The sequence below is a fragment of the Cervus elaphus genome, chromosome 26 (genome assembly GCF_910594005.1).
Source record: "Cervus elaphus chromosome 26, mCerEla1.1, whole genome shotgun sequence".
In the NCBI taxonomy this organism is placed as follows: Eukaryota; Metazoa; Chordata; class Mammalia; order Artiodactyla; family Cervidae; genus Cervus; species Cervus elaphus.
The window spans coordinates 47,371,317-47,391,270 of NC_057840.1; the positions used below are offsets into that span (position 1 = coordinate 47,371,317).

Genomic DNA, 19,954 nt, shown 5'->3' on the forward strand with positions numbered 1-19,954 from the left:
GGCCCTGAAATCCAGCGCGCCTCCTCCCTGAAGGCCCTCAGGAGGGACCCCTCTGCTACTGGGGAAGCAGCCCCGAAAATGACGGCAGAGAAGTGTGTGTGTGTGTCGGGGCGGGGGGGTGGTCTGGCCTGCAGAGAGATGTGTGTGTGTGTGTTGCGGCGGGGAGGGGGGGGGCAGTGTGGCCTGCAGAGAGAGAGGGGTGTGTGTGTGTGTGTGTGTGTGTGTGTCCCGCCTGCTGACACACACAGGTGAGGAACTGACCAAGGGGGGAGAAGAAATGAGGTTGGAGAGCTGATGACCAACAGCGTAGCTTCTTGCTTTATTTCTGTACAAAGAAAAGATGGGCGTGAAGTGGCACGTGGCAGCACCCGGCGGAGACCGTGGGGATGGAGCCTAGCAGCCCGCCGGCCCCCAGGCCTGCTTCGCTGCCAACACAACCATCCACTGTCTCCTGCCTGGCTGCCCGGGGCGTGCACACACAAACACACACGTGCACGCACTCAGCACTCTCACCTACACGTGCACACACACAGCCATGCCTCTGGCCCCCAGGACGAGAGGGGGCCGGCTGGCTGGGGCGGAGGCTGGCAGGAGGGCGGGAGGCGGGGAGGCCAGACGCTCACCTGCAGACCATCACCCGAAACAGTAGAGAAAGGCCAGTGTCAGAGCTGTGCTAGAAAAATAGTACACTTCATAAAACCCGTGTTTATTAAAAAACCTATTCATAAAGTCTGGAAAGCGTAATAAATACCATAGGGTGGCCGCCCATCTCCAACATAGAATATAAAGCGTGAGCACGACAGTCCCCTGTAAACATGGACGCGGGCTGGGGTGCAAAGTGCTGGGCGTTGGGGTGGAGCGGGGGCAGGTCCCTTCCCTGGTGGCCTGAGGCCTCAGCAGCTCGGCGCCCCCTCCAAGCTAGAACCCCACGGCCCTCGGAGAGGCGCGGGGGAGCCAGCCCACGTGAGCAGAGTGCAAATCAGATCCTCCTGCAGGGGCGGGGCTGGGGAGGCGATGGGACCCCGCGGCGGGGGGGGGGGGGGGGGGGGGGCGGGAGCGACACCCCGGTGAACACACTGGCTCCATCAGCGCTAGAAGCGCTCACAGGCCCACTGCCTTCCTGACAGCGACGGGGATCTGGGATCGCTGACCGCCCGACCTGGGGAACACGGGAAAGCCCACTCTCCGCTCCTCTGACACGGGGGTGCGAAGCTTTCACTCCGGGGCGGGGGGCGAGTCAGGTGTTTCTCTTAAAGTGGGGGGGCAGGGTGGATGAGACTAGAGTGGGGACCCCGGGGGTCCGGCTGGGCGGGAGGCCTGCGATCCAGGGCTGGGCACCTGCGGTTTCTGTGAACCGGGGGTGTCTGGCTCTGTGAGGGGGCAGGGCAGCCGGTGAGCCTGCTGGCGGCCAATCCAGGCGCACACACCCCGCGAAGCCGCACGTGCGCGGTGGAGGCCCAGCGATCGCGCCTGCACTCACACCCCGCCCGCCGGTCAGAAGGCCCAGCTGCGGGCCGCTTCACTCAAGACTGCTGCAGGTTCAGTTGAAAATGGGCTCTTGACTTCTCCGGGGGACTTTCTGCGGAAAGCCTCGTTTCGGAGGAGGGTGAGGGAGTGGGGCGCTTCACGGACAGTCACGTCGGCCGGTCAGTAGAGCTGGGGGGGTCAGAGAGGTCAGAGTGGAGGGCTGCACCAAGGCGAGCCGAGCCCGCGGGCCGCTCAGAGGACACGCCGACCCCTCCCAGCGCTGCACCTCCTCTGCCTCTCTCTCCCTCCATTGCGAGGCTCCGACTGGAAGCAAATGAACGAACCTGCCCACAAGCCCAGGACAAAGGCCCACCGGCCGGTGGACCAGACGTTCTCTGCGCAGCAAACAAGATACAAACGATCTTGGTCGATTTCCAGGAGGGCAAAACCTGTGACCTGCGGCCACTCGGGTTTGCCTAAGTGTCCAATAATAGGTGAAACCGTCTTGACCTGGAACGAAACCCTTGCGGGCAGAAGTCTCTTGAGCCTCGGGGAAAAAGCACTTTCTATTGAGAAATATGAGAAATGCCTCAAAGGGTTTTGTGGGAAAACAAGTACATGGATCTGGTCCCAACTTTTCATTCTGTGTGGTTCTGAGGGGGGACAAAAGCCTCGTGGAATAATTAAAGCTTCAGCAATATGCTTATATTTTAAGGTCTGAAGACCATTAGACCGAGCTAGGGAGCTATAGTTTTAGAGTGCGGCATTCCTTGACTTGGGGTTGGGTACCAGAGTGAGTGGAGATAGAGGGACTTTTAAATCCTGTCTTCTTGGTGAAAACCTGGCTGAGAACAACATGCGCGCCCTCCCCGCCTGAGTGCAGGGGGGCCCAGGGCTGCCAGACGCCGCTCACTCCCGTGTGCACACGCCCATTAGAGACATTAAACATCCCTGACACTTCAGCTGAGGACAGCCCTGTGCGACAGAAACACAACACACAGCACAAAAGCCCAGCTTCCACAAAGGGCAGCCTGCCCTCTGCAAGCATCCTGCTGCTCGCCTCTGGCCCCGGGCGGGGGTGGAGAGGCGGGGGCGGCAGAGGTCTCCAGGGGAACAGAGAAAGGGCGGATGGAAGCAGCTGAGCTCGGGTTTCCCCCGGCCACCGCGGTGCTTCCAAGGACCTGGAAAGGGACAGCCAGCACTCGGGGGGAGCCCGGGACCTCTCGGAAGTTCGGGACGGGAGTGGAGCAGCCCTCCACCAGCCCCTGGTCCTCGTCAGGGTGGCACAGGCTTCGGCTGGCTCCTTCCCGGGCGAGGGGACACCAGTGATGCTTGTGAAATGCGGCCACTGGTTCTGGGGTGGCCTCGCCCCCCGCCAGCTCTGCAACAGGAGAGAAGGCGGGGTCTCGGTCCAAGCGGGGGGCGGGGGGCGGAGGAGACAAGGGCTCTTTGGATCATTCGGAGGGACCAGGCGTCCGCCCGCCGGTCACTCAGCCGTGGGCGCAGGGGCCGGGCCCCCGGGGCGCTGCCGTAGCCGCCCCCTCCTCTCCGTGACATCCAGGCTGCGTGCGGAGGTGGGACCAGGTTGCTGACTTTGCAGCTGGAGGAGGCATCTCTCCACAGAAACACAAGCCATGTGCCAGGCCCACGGGCCCGGAGGAGCCCCCGGGTGCTCCGCACGGTCAGGGGTGCAGGAAGGGCTCCGTTTGGTTGGTGGGGGCGGAGGGGGCAGGTCGGCCCGGCCGCGTCCGGGGGTCACCGTCGGATCCTCTCCCGGCTGCAGAGAAGGCGCGGGGCTCGGCTACAGCCGCGTGGACGTGAGTCTCTTCATGCCCCGGCGCTGGGCCAGGTTGGACGACAGCACGGGCTCCAGCCGCGGGGCCTGAGGGGCTCTGTTGAGAGCGAAGTAGGTGGCGGCCATGGCTCCCTGCAAACCGAGGGGGAGGCGGGCTCGCTGAGCCTGGGCGGCCGGCGGACCCGGGCGGGGAGCACTCAGACATCGGGATGTTGCTCTGACCGCCGCATCCGCCCGCCCACCGTGAGCTGCGCAGTGACGCATGACGCAGACCCATCGTCCAGTGAACTGAATGGACGCCTCGGGCTCTCGCGGAGCCCCAGGGTGAGGCCTCCCGACGCCCATCCTGCTGGGTCCCCGGGGCACCGTCCTGGGAACGGCCGAGCCCGTCGGCCCCCAGCTCGGCTCGTTTTGAGGGTCTGGGACCCACTCGGGGGCCGGGGCCGCTCCTGGAGCAGCTCTAACCGCCCTGGGAAGGTCGGGCTGGGCGGCTCCTCGCAGGAGCCCCCGTCCCTGCGCACCCCTCCCGGAGGAGGGTGCCACCGGGACGCAGGGCTCGCCACAGACGGGTGCGGGCCTCACACGTCCTGACGGGGCGTGGGGCTCTCTGGCCAGGCCGTGATGGGCCAGGCCGCCCGAGGAGCAGGACTGGGCCATACTGCCCCATGTCATCACAACAGCAGCGCAGATAAGACGGGGTCAGCCTCCGCGGGCGACCAGGAGCACCCGGGGCTCAGCCCTTTGGGCACACAGCCCGTGGGCGGAACCCCCTGTCCCCACCGTGTGGACCCCCTGGCCCTCTGGACGTCGGCCGTCTGTCTGGGCTGCACCACAGGGGCCGGGGCGTCACCAGCGGGGTGACCGGAAGCCACTGCCTGGCCGTATGTAGGTTCAATGACACACAGCCGCAGTGGCCCGGAAATGATGGCCGCCCCACCAGGTCAGAAGAGCCAGGCAGTGCGGGCCCACCGTAAGACAAGGATGAAAGGAGCGGCGTCTCCGTGGGGCGAGGCCTCCAGACCCCCGAGCAAGACCCCCTCGGCCGTCCGCCCTGAGCTCCGCGGGCGCGGCTGCTCTGGGCTCACCCATCGTCCAGGGCTTCCTGCACGGCCCCCAAGGCCTCGAGATGCCCTAAGCTAAGAGGCCACGCCAGCAGGGGTGTGGTGGCGGGTGAGCTACCAGGAAAGGCTCGCTGCAGAGGGGCGGGGAGGGGCAGGGGTCAGGAAACCCCGCCCAGGGCCCAAGCCGGCCGCTGCCTGGTATAAATATGCTCTTCCTGGAACTCAGCGACCACTCAGGTGCCATCCGGGCTGTTTCTGTGCTGTGACAGAGCTGGGCAGTGACAGCCATCCAGCTGGTGAAGCCTCAGCTGTGTGCCCTCTGGTGTTCACAGGCGCCTGCAGAGCTCAGGTCCAGAGCGGAGGGCCTGGCGCCCGGCGTGGTACAGGGCCCTCAGCCTGTCTCTCCTCTATGTCTTGCACACAGATACACACACGTGATGAAGCTGTTCAGAAGTGGCGCCTTCGCCAGAGTTGGTATGTGACCGCAGGTGTGGGGGACGCCTGTCGGTGCCGGTTCCTGGTTCCCCTCCCGCACCCACGACCCCGGGGGGTTGACCGGCAGGAAGTCCCCCTCCCACCGCCGGGACCGTGGGCAGTACCTTCACCAGGTGGACGTCCTGTCTGCTGAGCTGGTTTGGGGACAGGTGCTCCCTGTTGACGATCCAGGGGTGTTTGAGGACCTGAACTGCCGTCAGGCGCTGCTGAGGGTCCACGTGGAGCATCTTGGACACGACGTCCTGCGGGGGAGGGTGAGCGGGGCGGGGGCAGGAGTGAGGGCTGCCCGTGCTCAGAGCCGTCCCCCTCCTCCCTGTCAGGGCAAAACCTCACCACTGTCCTGGGAGTGACTGTGCATTTGGGGTCAAACGTTTGCTTTCAGGTTTATAAGAACCTGAGTTGAAGGTGAATTTTAGGAAAAAAAGGTTTAACCATCATCAATGTGGTGGGTCCCCCCCAGATTTATTTATTTTTAATTTATTTGGCTGTGCCCAGTGGCTTGTGGGATTTTAGTTTCCCGATTAGGGATAGAACCCGAGCTCTTGGTTGTGAGAGCATGGAGTTCTAACCACTAGAGAATCCCCACTCCGGGTGTCTATTGGAGGTAAGATTTCACATCTAAGGAGAAATAAAATGTGGAGATGTTCTATAGTGCATGTAAATTACTGCAATACTGAGTCAAAATTATAATCTTCCCAAGGGACGAGCTGAAATAAGGACTATCCCACAGGTACAAACCAATCACAATGTCCTCCGTTACATTTTATGACATGTAATAAAATATTACTGTCCTCAACGCCATACATATTTGGTACAGCATTTGCTGCAAATAATTGCCAGCTATGGAATTAATGGTCTGGTTGCCATTCAGTTCAGTTCAGTTCAGTCGCTCAGTCGTGTCCGACTCTTTGCGACCCCATGAATCGCAGCACGCCAGGCCTCCCTGTCCATCACAAACTCCCGGAGTTTACTCAAACTCATGCCCATCGAGTCGGTGATGCCATCCAGCCGTCTCATCCTCTGTCGTCCCCTTCTCCTCCTGCCCTCAATCCCTCCCAGCATCAGGGTCTTTTCCAATGAGTCAGCTCTTTGCATGAGGTGGTCAAAGTACTGGAGTTTCAGCTTCAGCCTCAGTCCTTCCAATGAACACCCAAGACTGATCTCCTTTAGGATGGACTGGTTGGATCTCCTTGCAGTCCAAGGGACTCTCAAGAGTCTTCTCCAACACCACAATTCAAAAGTATCAATTTTTCGGCACTCAGCTTTCTTCACAGTCCAATTCTCACATCCATACATGACCACTGGAAAAACCATAGCCTTGACCAGACGGACCTTAGTTGGCAAAGTAATGTCTCTGCTTTTTAATATGCTGTCTAGGTTGGTCATAACTTTCCTTCCCAGGAGTAAGCATCTTTTTATTTCATGGCTGCAGTTGCCATCTGCAGTGATTTTGGAGCCCCCCAAAATAAAGTCTGACACTGTTTCCACTGTCTCCCCTTATATTTCCCATGAGGTGATGGGGCCAGATGCCATGATCTTAGTTTTCTGAATGTTGAGTTTTAAGCCAACTTTTTCACTCTCCTCTTTCACTTTCATCAAGAGGCTTTTTAGTTCCTCTTCACTTTCTGCCATAAGGGTGGTGTCATCTGCATATCTGAGGTTATTGATATTTCTCCCGGCAATCTTGATTACAGCTTGTGCTTCTTCCAGCCCAGCGTTTCTCATGATGTACTCTATATAAGTTAAATAAGCAGGGTGACAATATACAGCCTTGACGTACTCCTTTTCCTATTTGGAAATGTGTTCAAAGATTTCACGTTCCATAGAGGTGATTTTCTTTTTTGATTATAATGTAATAACAAAAACTCCTAAAATGGGTTTAAAGACTGAGTTAGTCTTTATACTAACATGTTGTAATACAGGCAAATGTGTGTACAAACAAGTATGGTTCCAACTGTGATTTGCGTCTGCATGGAATTAGTGAGACTGTCTTCACACACTTGATGCACCTACTCCTGTGAGTCATCAGGACCGTCCTTGGGGGAGGGGCTGAATATGACGCCCCATGTGGCAGGGGAAGATGTGACGTGTCCACCTGTTCACCATGTGCCCAAGGAAGGCCCCAGGGAGAACCTGTGGGTTCCCACCAGCCTGCTCTCCTGCCCTTCGTGTTCCCACCACATTCCAAAACGAAATGAAGTCAAAGTCTCTGCCTAGTGTGAAGTTGCATCACTCAACCGAATTTGTGGTCATTAACCACGACACAGATACCATACACCCTCAAGCAACTCCTTCTACAAGAAACCCAAAGCCTTTTTAAATTTGCTGACACTAGTCTGGGTAACTTGTTGAGACAAATATCTCCTAGGAGGATTGTTCTTCCCCTTTTCAGGTGTGAAAATGAAAAGTTGAGGGAACTTTACTGACTTGCTCAAGACCTCACAGGGACTTCCCTGGCGGTCTGGTGGTTAAGAATCCTCCTTGCAATGCAGGGGACAGAGGTTCGATCCCCAGTCAGGGAACTAAGACCCCACCTGCTGCAGAGCAAGTTTTTAAGCCCTCGAAATGTGACTGTGGAAGCCCATGTGCTCTGGAGGCCGCATATTGCAACTGGAGAGTCCGTGCACCATGACAAAACATCCTGAGTGCTGCAACTGAGACAACACAGCCAAATAAATTAAAAAAACCCTCACAGCAGGGACTTCCCTGATGGCCCAGTAGTTAGGACTCGGCGCTTTCACTGCTGAGGGCCCCAGTTCGATCCCTGGGTGGAGAACCAAGATCCCACAAGCCAGGTGGCAAGGCAAAAACCTAACAAAAACCAAGCCCACTGGCCTAGACGTTTCCGTGAAGGTGACATTAACATTTAAATCCATCGACCTCTCCATGATGTGGGTGGGCCTCATCCAACCAGTTGAAGGTCTTAAGTGAAAAAAGACTGACGTCCCCAAGCAAGAGGAGATTCTGCCAGAAGACAGCTTTGGACGAGAGAGGCAACATCTACACCTCCCCGAGTCTCCAAGCTTCCCGCCTGCCCTGCAGATATTGGACTTAACCATTACCAGCCCCCACGACTCCATAGAAACAGCCCTCCCTCCCTCTGTCTCAGTATCTCGGTACATACACACCCTATTCTGTGTCCCTCAAGAACTCTAATATACAAGACTACAGAAAATGTGAAAGGGTTATGAAATATTTTTGCGAAAATAATTTTTTTTATCTGAAAGGCGTACAAAATCTCTGAGTATAAAATATCTACGTTATTTGCATGGAAAGTATCCTCTAGCTTCCTCAGAGATGTTCCCGCAGCATCTCCACCCCGGAGCCGTGAGGGCGCCAGGCAGAGAGCTCACCTTGGCGGCGTCAGAGATGGAGTCCCAGTTTCCCCCGGAAAGGGCGTACTTTCCGCTGCCAATCCTTGCCAAGATGTCGTCAGGGGTGTCATCCGGCCCGTTCGCAAAAGGGGTGAATCTGTGTGATAGGAGATTTATGGTGATGAGCTTCCATTTTATAATCTAAGATAAAGGTTATTGTGCCTCTTTGTTGTAAAAACAATCAGTTTTTTTCTTTCCCATCATGCTCCAAATCCAAGATTCATGGCAAAGCGTAATTTATTTCTTCCTGCTGTGTCTCTTTTCCTTACTTGCCCAGTGCTAAAGGTTGATAGGGCAAATGAGGAAAGTTCTGTGGACCCAAAGATAAGCCCTTTGGGACTTTCTGGCTTCCCCAGTGACAGAGTGGTACAGTGGTTTCCCCAGTGATACGGTTTCCATGGCAACAGTGTGGTATAGTGCATGGGAGCCTGGGATTTGAAGTCTGAGATGATAAGTCTGGTTGATATATTACCAACAGTGGGTTCTTTGACAAATTAATCTTTTGAGGCTCAACTGGAAATGGGCAGCATAATACACTATAGCAGCGTGTGCATAGACACACACAGAGTGTGAATAGTCCTTGCACCACCACTAATGTGCGATAGGGGTTTCCTGCCACCCTCCTCACACAAACCAGGGCGGGTCAGTGTAGCCTTCCTCGGAAGGGGCTTCTGTGTAATTCTAACAGCACTGCCTTCAGTGGCAGGTCTGTGCTCCTAGTTATGTATCGGCAAAGCGAGCAGCAGAAGGGTCACCAAGTGGGGTGCCGGCGAGAGGCAGCAGGCCACCCGGGACCCCCCTCCACTGGACACCGTCACCGACTCACTGGGGCCACACAAAACGTAGGTCATCCTCGGTCACTCCTGCGAGGCCCTTTTCTCCAGTTTGCCCCCGTAAAGAGGACCAGATGACCTAGACATCTCACCTGCCCCGCCACCCAAGTATTTAATAAAGTCTAAACTGCTGGGCACTAGGGGATCTTAGGATTCCAGACCTTCCTGGCTGGAAGGAGCTTTCAATGTCACACCGTGTCCTCCTCTCACTCAACAGTGAGGGGCTCAGGTCAGGATTCACCCGGGAGCAGACCGAGTGAGGGTGAATCTGTGAGCTGGAGCCCGGGGCCACCTGCTGGCTTCAGGACACTGCAACTTCCTGGCTCGAGAAGACATTTCTAAGCCAAGATGTGACCTTTCCAGAGGGTGTGTGGTCCAGAGGTGAGAGTGGGCTCGTGGTCTGAGGCTTGGGGTTTTGTGGGTGAGCTGAGCCCTGCAGTGCCAGCTCCCTAATTCCAGAGACACCCTTGAACGACAGGCAGCGCTCAACTTCCCGCCCCGCTCCCTGACCATCTGCTGGGCCCCGGGCCTGAGCTCTGGGCCTGGGCGGGGGCCCGACTGGCACCCACACGGCCTGCGTTACCCCGCCAGCATGGTGTAGAGCAGGATCCCCAGGCTCCAGATGTCACACGCCGCGTCATAGCCCTGCCGCTTCAGGACCTGCGGGGAGAGCAGACGCGGGTCAGCGCGGGCAGAGGAATTCAGGTTCAAAGCGTGTAGCTGTGATGGGACCTTAAGGCCGGTGGAGGTGGGGGTGGGGTATGGGGGGCGGAGATGGGGGGCAGGGTATGGGGGGTGGAGGTGGGGGTTGGGGCATAGGGCGGGGGCGGGGGACATCTTCAGTGAGACCACTGTTTACTACTGCAAAGCCAACCCCAATTCCCCCGCAGTAGGATTTCCCCAAGACCAGCACACACAGGGAGCCCTGGCTCTTGACGAGCCAACAGAAGGAAAGGACAGAAGGAAAAGGAAACATTTAATTTTGAAGGAAGAAGTTTGGGGACTGGTGGTCTCGTGGTTAGGATCCCGGGCTTTCACTGTGGTGGCCTGGGTTCAATTCCTGGTTGGGGAACTGAGATCTCGCAAGTCACGTGGTTTGGGGGAAAAAGGCAGAATTTTTTTTAGTGTAGTAAAATATACTTGGGCTTCCTAGGTGGTGCTAATGGTAAAGAACCCGCCTGCCAACGCAGGAGACACAAGAGATGCAGATTGATCCCTGGGTCAGGAAGACCCCCCTGGAGGAGGAAATGGCAGTCCCCTCCAGTGTTCTTGCTTGGAGAATCCCATGGACAGAGGAGGCAGGTGGGCTACAGTCCACGGGGTCGAAAGAGTCGGACACGACTGAAGTGACTGTTGTTTGTCATTCAGATGCTTAGTGATGTCTGATTGTTTGCGATCCCATGGACGGCAGCACGCCAGGCTTCCCTGTCTTTCACTATCTCCCGGAGTTTACTCAAACTCATGTCCATCAAGTCAGTGATGCCATCCAACTATCCCATCCTCTGTCGTCCCCTTCTCCTCCTGTCCTCAATCTTTCTCAGCATCAGGGTCTTTTCCAGTGAGTCAGTTCTTTGCATCAGGTGGCCAAAGTACTGGAGTTTCAGCTTCAGCATCAGTCCTTCTAAATGAATATTCAGGATTGATTTCCTTTAGGATGGACTGGTTGGATCTCCTTGCAGTCCAAGGGACTCTCAAGAGCCTTCTCCAGCACTATAGTTTGAAAGCATCAGTTCTTTGGTGCTCAGCCTTCTTTACGGTTCAACTCTCGTATCCATACATGACTACTGGGAAAAACCAGAGCTCTGACTAGATGGACCTTTGTTGGCAAAGTGATGTCTCTGCTTTTAAAACGCTGTCCAGGTTTTGATTTAGCTCACAAAATATACTTAGCACAACATTCCCACCTTCCCCACTTTTAGGTGTGGTTGAGTGATGTTAGATTCATTCACATTGCTGGGCAGCCGTCACCAACTTCCCTTCACAGAACTCATTTTATCTTGAAAAACTGAAACTCTGTCCCCAAGAAACAGCTCCCCACTCCCCTCCCCCCAGCCCCTGGGAACTACCATTTTACTTTCTGTCTCTGTAAATGTGATGACTCGAGGCCCCTCGTGTAAGAGGGATCATATCATTGTGTTTTTCTCTATCACACTTTTAACACGGTGTCCTCAAGGTTCATCCATGCTGTGACGTGGGACAGGATTTCCATCCTTTTTGCTTAGTCTCTCAGTCGTGTCTGACTCTTTTGAGCCCCATGGACTGTAGCCCACCAGGCTCCTCCGTCTATGGGATTCTCCAGGCAAGAATCCTGGAGTGGGTTGCCAGTTTCCTTCTCTAGAGGATCTTCCCGACCCAGGGATGGAACCCGAGTCTCTAGTATCTCCTGCATTGGCAGGCACATTCTTTACCACTAGCGCCACCTGGGAAGCCCTCCCTCCTTTTAAAGGCTGACTGATATCCCACTGAACCATTCATCCATCGATGGACACGGGTTGTTTCCACCTTCTGGCTGCGGTCAACACAGCGGACAGATTTCCATTCCTGCCTTTGCTTTTGGGTTTACAACCAGAAGTGGAATTGCTTGGTCACTGGGTAAGTCTGTGTTTGACTTTTTGAGGACTAGTTAGGATGGGAGAATTTTCATGTGTCCCAGGATCACTTACTGCAGTAGAGGGCAATCCTCTGCTATGCTCACAGTTGAGAATAACAATAAAGAAAGAGCACAGATGCTCCTGGAAACTGCAGGTCACTGGATTTATACTGAACGTGGCATCAGGAGAGCTGTGTACAGCTTCCTTAGACACAAGGGCCGGGTTATCTGTACTTGGGGCACAGCGTCTCCAGCACCGTAGGTAGGTCACCAAGGTGTGTGAATGCACCCAGGGATCGGTGTTCAAGCTCTTCTCATCTCCACTAGCTGAGTATCTTCAATGTCCCTTCCACACATGGAGCCTTTTTTTTTGTTTGTTTGTTTGTTTTGAATCTGTGAAATGTGGCTAATAGTATCTACCCCATCCATTCCATACGGCATATGAGGATAAAAGCAAAAAATACTGATAAAGTATTTGGTAAATGGTAAAGTAATAGATCAGTGTAAGGTAGTCTAGAATCACTAAAACCATTAATATTATTATTAGCATCGATTAAATAAGGCAGCAATGTTGATCAGATAGAACCAGAATGTTTTTTAAGGGGCCGCAGGTATCATCTGGACAGTCTAATACCGGCCCCACGGCCCATCCCGGGCTTCGCGTCCATCCGTATCCCGGCAGGCACGCAGACATCCTCCTCGGGGCCCACTGCCCGGGGTCAGCTTGCGCACCCTGCCGGCTCGGGCAGTTCACAGTCTGACCACTAGGTGTCAGCATGGCTCTCTTAGGAAGCGCGGTATCCGCCACCGCGCCCACTGGGAGCGCTGGGGCAGCTTCACCCGCAACCAGAAGGATCCACGCGGAACCCGAGGCTTGTTTTCATTCCTGACGCTCCCCCCTACCCCCTCACTCCCAGCATCATCAGCCTGCTCTGCACTAGTCCTGCTCCCGCCAGCGCCCCTGGTTCGGCTGTTTCCTAAAAAGCAAGAAGCTGGATTTGTCTTCACAAACTCATCAGGGACTGCAGGACCTCAGGGGCACGACCCCGGCAGCGCGGAAACGGGGAAATGTGCTCCTAGGATGCGCTGCCCTGGTTCTCGGAGGCCCCGAGGCGAGCGCGGAGGAGGGCCCTCAGGATCCACGCGGGTTCTCATCCGCAAATCCCTGCAGAACCATGACGTTCTACCCCACGGCGCCCACGTGAGCTTGTCGTGGAAGAGTCTGGAGCAGGAATTCTGGCAGAAGGTCTCCCGGTGCAGCTGTGGGTGGATTTCTGATCCCAGGTGACCCGCTGGCTCCCCTCCCACGTGAGGAGAGACCAACGCATTAGTTCTCACTCTGTGCCTGCATGCTAAGTTGCTCCAGTCCTGTCCAACTCTTGGCGACCCCCTGGACTGTAGCCTGCCGGGCTCCTCCGTCCATGGGATTCTCCGGGAGAGAATCCTGGAGTGGGTTTCCATTTCCTCCTCCAGGGGATCGTCCTGACCCAGCGATGGAACCCAAGTTTTCTATGTCTCCTGCATGGGCAGGTGAGTTCTTTACCCCTGGGGCCACCTGAGATGCACACTTCTCACTGCAAGTCTTAACAAGCAAGCAGATTTGGTCGAAATCGTCTATGGCACAATGACAATTCTACATTGCAGATTTTACAAATAGGAAATAAAAATGTTAAAATAGCCGTGTCTGAGCACGATCAGCGGCTGACCCAACAGAGTCAGAGTCCCTTTCCCACTGGTGCTCCTGCCCACTCCTGTGCCCCACACAGGCGGCAGCTCCGGCAGTGGGATAGGGCCGACCCCCACCGGCCCAGCGGTCCTCTCACCTCCGGGGCCACGAAGTTGGCCGTGTAGCAGGGGGTCATAAGCAACCCGTTCTCAGCCCGCAGCTGCTTGGCAAAACCGAAGTCACAGATGCGGATGGATTCGGGGTTTCCAGACTCGTCCATGTACAGAATATTGCTTGGCTTCAAGTCCCGGTGAACAACCTGGAAAGCAGGTAGGAGGAGTCATGCCTAACTCGCGGGAGATGGGGTGGGATGGAGCAGGGGAGAGAAGGGCGCGGGGGAAATGCCCTCACGAGATAAGGGCTCATTTGGAGCCGTTTACTCTGGGCGGGTCTGGAGGCAGGAAGCCATTGGCTGGGACGCTATGAACTCTGCGGGTCCTTCCCCCTTCTCTTTCTCTTACACTGATGCTCAAAACCAAGGACCGACCCACTGCCCCAGCCCTAGGATGGCCTGTGTCTGGATGAATAAATTAGTAGGCTGCTGTCCAGGGTGAGGGGGGTCCCGTGGGGCCATCACTCGGGGACGCCGCCGGTGCTCGGGAACGTGGACGGATTTCTGAGGATACAGGCCGGCCGTGTGTGGCCACGTTCCAGCGTGGGCAGGTGCCAGGCACCCCATCGGGTGTGCAGACAAGGAGCCTCCGTCCTGTGCTCAGGGCCAGGGGCCAGAAACCCGAGACTGCGTCTGTGCCCAGGGAGCGGCCGGGACAGAGCCAGCGGCACCTCAAAGCACTGAGGCTGTTCAGCTATTCAGGGCACAGAGCGGCTTCTTCTGAAGGGGACAGAGGCCCATTGTGAGAACGTGTGGCGTGCCCGCACCCCGCGTGGGGCCCACGTGTCTCCATTGTCCTGCTCACGCCCAGGCAGAGGACGGGGGAGGCAGATGAAGAAAAGGCCTCGGCAGGCGGCTGGCGGGGCTTCAGAGGCTGCAAAGCCAGGAGACAAAAGACCGCCGTGCCAGCTCCCCTCTTGCAACAGAGGCCAGCCTGCAAAACCACGCTCTGAAGGGCCACCCCTGAAGTCTGACGGTCCTGGGAAAGGTTTACTAATCCCGGAACCAGCGACCGCCCTGTGGGCCCGGAGGAGTGCCCTGTTCAGAGGGCACACATGTGTAGCCGGCCGAGGAACAGCACAGGCCTCCCGGGGGGTGCTGACCGGGCAGGGAATCTGGGGCTGGGGGGGGCGGTGGTGGCGGGCCTGGAGGCATGGTGCTGGGCGGGAACCGGCTCTGCGTGCAGCTTTGGGCGAGACCCTCAACCCTTCTGTGCTCCAGTCCCCTCATCTGTGAAATGGGTCTGATCCGGAGCCTAGAACGGACCAGACGAGGAGCTCAGAGTGGCGCCGGACCCTGGTGAGGGCTGCGATCTCAGCTCTCACGGTCGTTTCATCACCAGCCTCCCGGGCAGTGGGGGCGGGACAGTGACAAGCACCCCACCATCAAGCCCGAAGTACTTTCTCGCTGTAACGGGTCCCAGTGAATTTAAATCTCCTGACCGAGCTCCTGGACGCAGGCTGCGTGCGTCTGCGGTCACGCAGGCCCACGAGGAGCGGCTGGGGGTGGGGAGGGAGGCGGGGCCGCCTGGTTCGCAAGCAAGCGCTGAGTGCGCGGGCGCCCCGGGGGCGCCTTACCCCCTGTGAGTGGAGGTAGTCCATGGTCTTGGCGATGGTGCACAGCACGGCGCTGGCCTCCCGCTCCGAGAAGTACCTCTGCCGCAGGATGCGGTCCAGCAGCTCGCCGCCGCGCATCAGCTCCATCACCAGGTACACGAACTTCCCGTCATCGTAGACCTGGGGGGCGAGAGGGAGCGCGCCGGCTCAGGGCCGCCCGCCGGCAGGTCGCGGGCACAGGGGCGCCAGGCCGGGAGGGGCGGGGGGCAGGCCAGCGGGTGCCGCCGGGGGTCTGGGGGCTGGGCTTCCTTTAAGCTTTGTTTGCATAGGCCTGTCCTCAGAACTGAGCCAGCATCAGGAAGGCCTCTTACGCCAGGCATTCATGGGGCCCTGGGGAGATCGAGAGGGGGGGTGTCCTAGTATCTTGAGGTTCTGGGCTGATGACCCTGGGGTCACTCTGGGGTGGAGGGCAGGGGAGGAGAGGAGGCCAGTGTGCTCCCCGTTCTGACCCCAGAGCCGGGCTGGACGCTGCCAGTATACGTCTGGCTCCAGTGCACCGGGTCCCCCCGCCCCATCCTTCTTCCAGGGACACGGACCCCACATCACTCAACAAGGACAGAGGGAAGCTGGCCGGGGCCGTGGACCTGAAGCTCAGCTCTGAAGCCCTGCTTCACGGGCTGCACGCTCTCCACGACGGTGAGAGATAGCACAGCTGGCTTAGAACCCTCGCGGGGTCTCTCTCCTCTCCCCCACAGCACACTCCGTTACAGGATCAGGGAGGGGTGGGGGGCCATCAATGGGACATGATGAATGGCCAGGCAGGTCGGGCCCCCGGCTGCCGGGTGACCCCGAGGGGCCCAGGCAGCAGTGGCCTCAGGCTCCGGGGCACCAGGAAGGGTGGGTGAGCGGGTGGCAAGCCGGCCCGCATCCTCGGGGGCGTCCGGGGGGCAGGGCACAGACACACAGCTCGGAGACAGCGGGGGTGCCGGCGGGCACTTACGTCTTTGAGGGTGATGATGTTGGGGTGCTGGCCGTACCGCAGGAGAATCTCGATCTCCTCCGAGGGGTCCCTCTTGCTCTTGTCGATGATCTGAAACAGACGGGGTGTGCGGCGTGAGGCGTCCAGCGGGCACCTGCGGCTGGGATCCCTTCTGCACCCTCCCCCTCACCGTCTCCAGGTTGAGCTCAGCCAAGATAACCCAACACTGCCCAGAAAGGCATGTCCATCCTTTCTTTCCTAGTGAGCAAGACTGACACGAAAAAAAAAAAAAAAAAAAAGAGGGCGCTCGCCTCCAGACACTAAGTTTAAGCCGTTACACAGCTGGAGGAAGAAGGGTGAGTTTGGGGAGTTCACACGGGCACCCGAAAAGCAGAAGGTGCTTCTTCCTACACTGCCTCTTGTTACTGAAGTTCTAGCTCGGACACCAGGGTGACTTCTGTTAGTGAAGGAAGTCAACACACAGCGCGTCCGTCTAGAGGAGATGTCTTAAAGGCTCCTTCAGTGACTGGTGAAGGGGAACCCTTAACATCAGGATGCTTAGCTGCCTGGGGTGTGGTCTCTACGTTGCGTGGGTTCCACGCTGGCCAGTGAGGCTCTAGGACCCTCTGTGCCCCAGCTGCCTGCCAGCCATTCAATTCCTTGGCTGTGACCCCTTTGCAACTTGAGAAGATTAAAATCATTAGTGGTTTTTTTTTTTTAAGTTAATAGTATATTCATTTTTTTTTTCAAATAAAATTTTAGGATTTTTGTTGCTGTTCAGTCACAAAGTCGTGTTGCACTCTTTGCGACCCCATGGACTGCAGCACGCCAGGCCTCCCTGTCCATCACCAACTCCCGGGGCTTGCTCAAACTCATGTCTATCGAGTCAGTGATGCCATCCAACCATCTCATCCTCTGTCGTCCCCTTCTCCTCCCACCTTCAATCTTTCCCAGCATCAGGGTCTTTTCCAATGAGTCGGCTCTTCGCATCAGGTGGCCAAAGTACTGGAGTTTCAGCTTCAGCATCAGTCCTTCCAATGAATATTCAGGACTGATCTCCTTTAGGATGTACTGGTTGGCTCTCCCTGCAGTCCAAGGGATTCTCAAGAGTCTTATCCAACCCCACAGTTCAAAAGCATCAATTCTTCGGTGCTCAGCTTTCTTTATGGTCCAACTCTCACATCCGTACATGACTACTGGAAAAACCATAGCTTTGACTAGATGGACAAATCACCATGGAACAGGATGCAAGGTGAACAAGAAAGAAGAAATTTTTTACCATGCCGATGGCCCGGGGCAGGGTGAGGGGAGCCATCACAGGGTCAGAGGCGGCAGCCGCATGGCCAGGCCCCACCCCCGCCCAGGCCCAGGGACACTGCCCTCCTTCCTCCTGGGGTGTCTCCCCAGATGGAACCAACCGGAAGCCAGGGGGCAGGCAGGGCACCGTGCTGGGGGCCCTGGTGGGCCTGGAGGTGAGGAGTGGGCACTGCCTGGAAGGGGCATCCCCGGGGAGCCGAGGTGGGCTCAGGCTCCCGCACCTGCCCTGCCGACTGCTGCCCCCACCCCCAGTCTGGGTGATGGGGACCGGCACACAGCGGCGGGTTCTGTTCAGACCCAGAGTCCTGATGCTGACTATCGTCAGCGAGGGAGGGCTGCCTTTATCCACAGATGCTTTCCTGCGATTGTTTGCAGAAAGCTCAGGAGGGACGGACAGAGAGGCGTGAGGACTGGTCCCTGTCCCTGAGGGCAGAGCCCAGGTCTGTGGGGGACGGCACAGCCTGGTGTCGGGGGTTGAGAACACTGTTCGGAAGCCTCCAGGAAGGAACTTCTTCTCCGTGGGGGTCCGTTTCTTGGGATGGCTACTGTGGGACTGGCTTCTCCTTCAAGCGAGCCCTAGTCAATTGAGTCCCTTATTTTGAGAACAATGCTGCTTTATAATCTTCTTTATGCAACAAAAGCAAGGGAGGAATAGTCAGTAAACATGTTCACATGCAAGGCCTCCCTTCTCTGTGCAGATGCTCAGATGGAGAGGACGGACCAGACAGGTGGGGAGGACCAGAGGGTCTGTCCTCACCTGGAGCAGACGCCAGCCAGGGGTCAGCGCCCAGCGAGGCTGGCAAACCAGAGTCTCCAGGCACTGCTGTCTGAGCAGCTCTGTGCTTCCACAGCCCACGGAGCAAGTCCAGCCCCAACAAAGGATGCAGAGGACGTGATTCTCCTTAGCAGGGGACGTGCACAGGTGGTATCAGCACGCCTTATTCCTGCTGGCTGGAGGCGGGGACGAGACTGGTCCAGACACCACCAACACCCACACGCTTGTTCCTCTTCCTTTGGGCCTCTGCATTGCCCCGTCTTCCTCTTCCTCACCTCTGTCCAGCACGGGCTCCCCTCCCGGACACCGCAGAACACAGGGCTTTGAGGTGCCCAAGACGGGGGGACGCCCAGGCCTGCTGCAAGCCCCCCCCCAGGTGGTGTGTTTCCTCTGACTCGTCGAGAGGATTAATACCGTATTTGAAAAGAGACTAGCAGAGCGTGGAGTCCCTTGTAAAACTGAACAGATACCTTCTCTTGTTCAATTAACTTAAACAAATGACACAGAGAAAGGGTTCCAAGTTCTCCTGCCGGAAAAAATTAAATTTCCATGCCAATCAGTTTTCCTTCTAAAAATAGGCTCTATTCACGTCAGCCATCTGTCTTAATTCTACTGCTTTTCTGGTTGACAAATTACATACGCAGCATGAAAACGCGCCCAGAAACGCGGTGTAATTGTCAGCCGTCTGTTGTGAATACAAATGGGGTGGACAGTCAGTCCGGCTTCAGCCCCGAGTGTGTCAGCCACACTGCACTAGAATTATAAATCGGGTGACGCCGACTCCAGCACAGTTCCAAGGATGGCGCTTTATTTCTACCTGACTCTATTGCTATTTTAGGAACACATGAATCTGCTCCTGAAAGGACGTCCAGCTGTGCTGCCCTTCGGGACAGCGTGGCCACGGCGGCTGACGTCCACTCGGAACCGCATGAGCCTCGCAGACACACGGGAGGAAATGGACAAGCGGCGCCTTGGGTGAGAGGAGCCGGTGTCCGTGCGTCTGCAGATGAAACGGGCCAACAGGAGGGGCTGCAGCCACAGAGGGCTCCCTTCGTTTCGGATTCATCAGCCATATCCCCGTCTGGCTCTGGGCTCTGGTTCTGTGATCAGTAAAGACCTACCTGGCTGGACTGTGAGTTTCCCTGAGAACAGGTTTGCTTTTGCCTGGAACCTAGCACTGTGTCTGCCCGGGAAAAAGAGTTAATACAGAACTGTGAAAAATGAATGAAAGTAACTGGTTACTGAACAGAAGGGTTCAGTAAGGAAACGCGTGCAGAAGGAAATGCGATCTAGAGATAAGAAGTCTTGGGTGGACCATTCATCCTGCCCACTCTAACAATAAACACACCAAAGGAAGGGATGCAACAATTCTGAATTTGAAGAAAAGCCCCTGATTGATCTCTCTCTCTCTCCCTTGTGGTCACACCACGTGGCTTGTGGAATCTTAACTCCTTGACAAGGGGTGGCACCCAGGCCCTAGCAGTGAAGCCGAGTCCTAACCATTGGGCCACCAGGGAACTTCTGGTACTTTTCTCTCTCTCCCCATCCATCCTCATCCCCATACCACCAAGCATCATGACGGGGTGTGGACAGGAGACAAGCTGGGAGGCATGCTGGGGTTCTAAGAGCCCCGAAATAAGCACTGCAGGCCAGGGGGATGGGGACAGGAGGGGACCACATCGTGGTCAGAGGGACTGATGCCCAGCGTGGGGAGCAGGGTTCTGGGTTTATGGAGGAGTGCTGCCCCCCGGGAGTGGGCTAAGGATGGGGTGAGGAGGGGCCGGAGGAGTTCTGGGAACAGGGTGGTGCGGGCCTGCTGGCCACTGCAAGGATCTGGGCTCCACCTGAGTGAGAACAAGACCCAGGTTCCCCCT

At 56.9% G+C, this 19,954-nt stretch overlaps 1 protein-coding gene across 5 annotated transcripts in view; it reads right to left on the reverse strand.

The window, feature by feature from the left end:
• Positions 1-295: 295 nt before the first annotated feature.
• The window catches only part of RPS6KA2 (ribosomal protein S6 kinase A2), a 279,856-nt gene continuing 260,197 nt past the window's right edge, over positions 296-19,954 (reverse strand). For 4 of the 5 annotated variants that reach the window (XM_043888661.1, XM_043888663.1, XM_043888664.1 and 1 more), the window contains exons 15-21: positions 16,010-16,099; positions 15,031-15,189; positions 13,439-13,600; positions 9,609-9,685; positions 8,172-8,289; positions 4,923-5,060; positions 296-3,394 (exon numbers count right to left, since the gene is read on the reverse strand). In XM_043888661.1, the coding sequence (XP_043744596.1) occupies positions 3,269-3,394; positions 4,923-5,060; positions 8,172-8,289; positions 9,609-9,685; positions 13,439-13,600; positions 15,031-15,189; positions 16,010-16,099 (870 nt within the window). In that variant the 3' untranslated portion in view covers positions 296-3,268. The remainder of the gene's footprint in view (positions 3,395-4,922; positions 5,061-8,171; positions 8,290-9,608; positions 9,686-13,438; positions 13,601-15,030; positions 15,190-16,009; positions 16,100-19,954) is intronic. The other variant, XR_006338071.1, reaches the window with a different exon arrangement.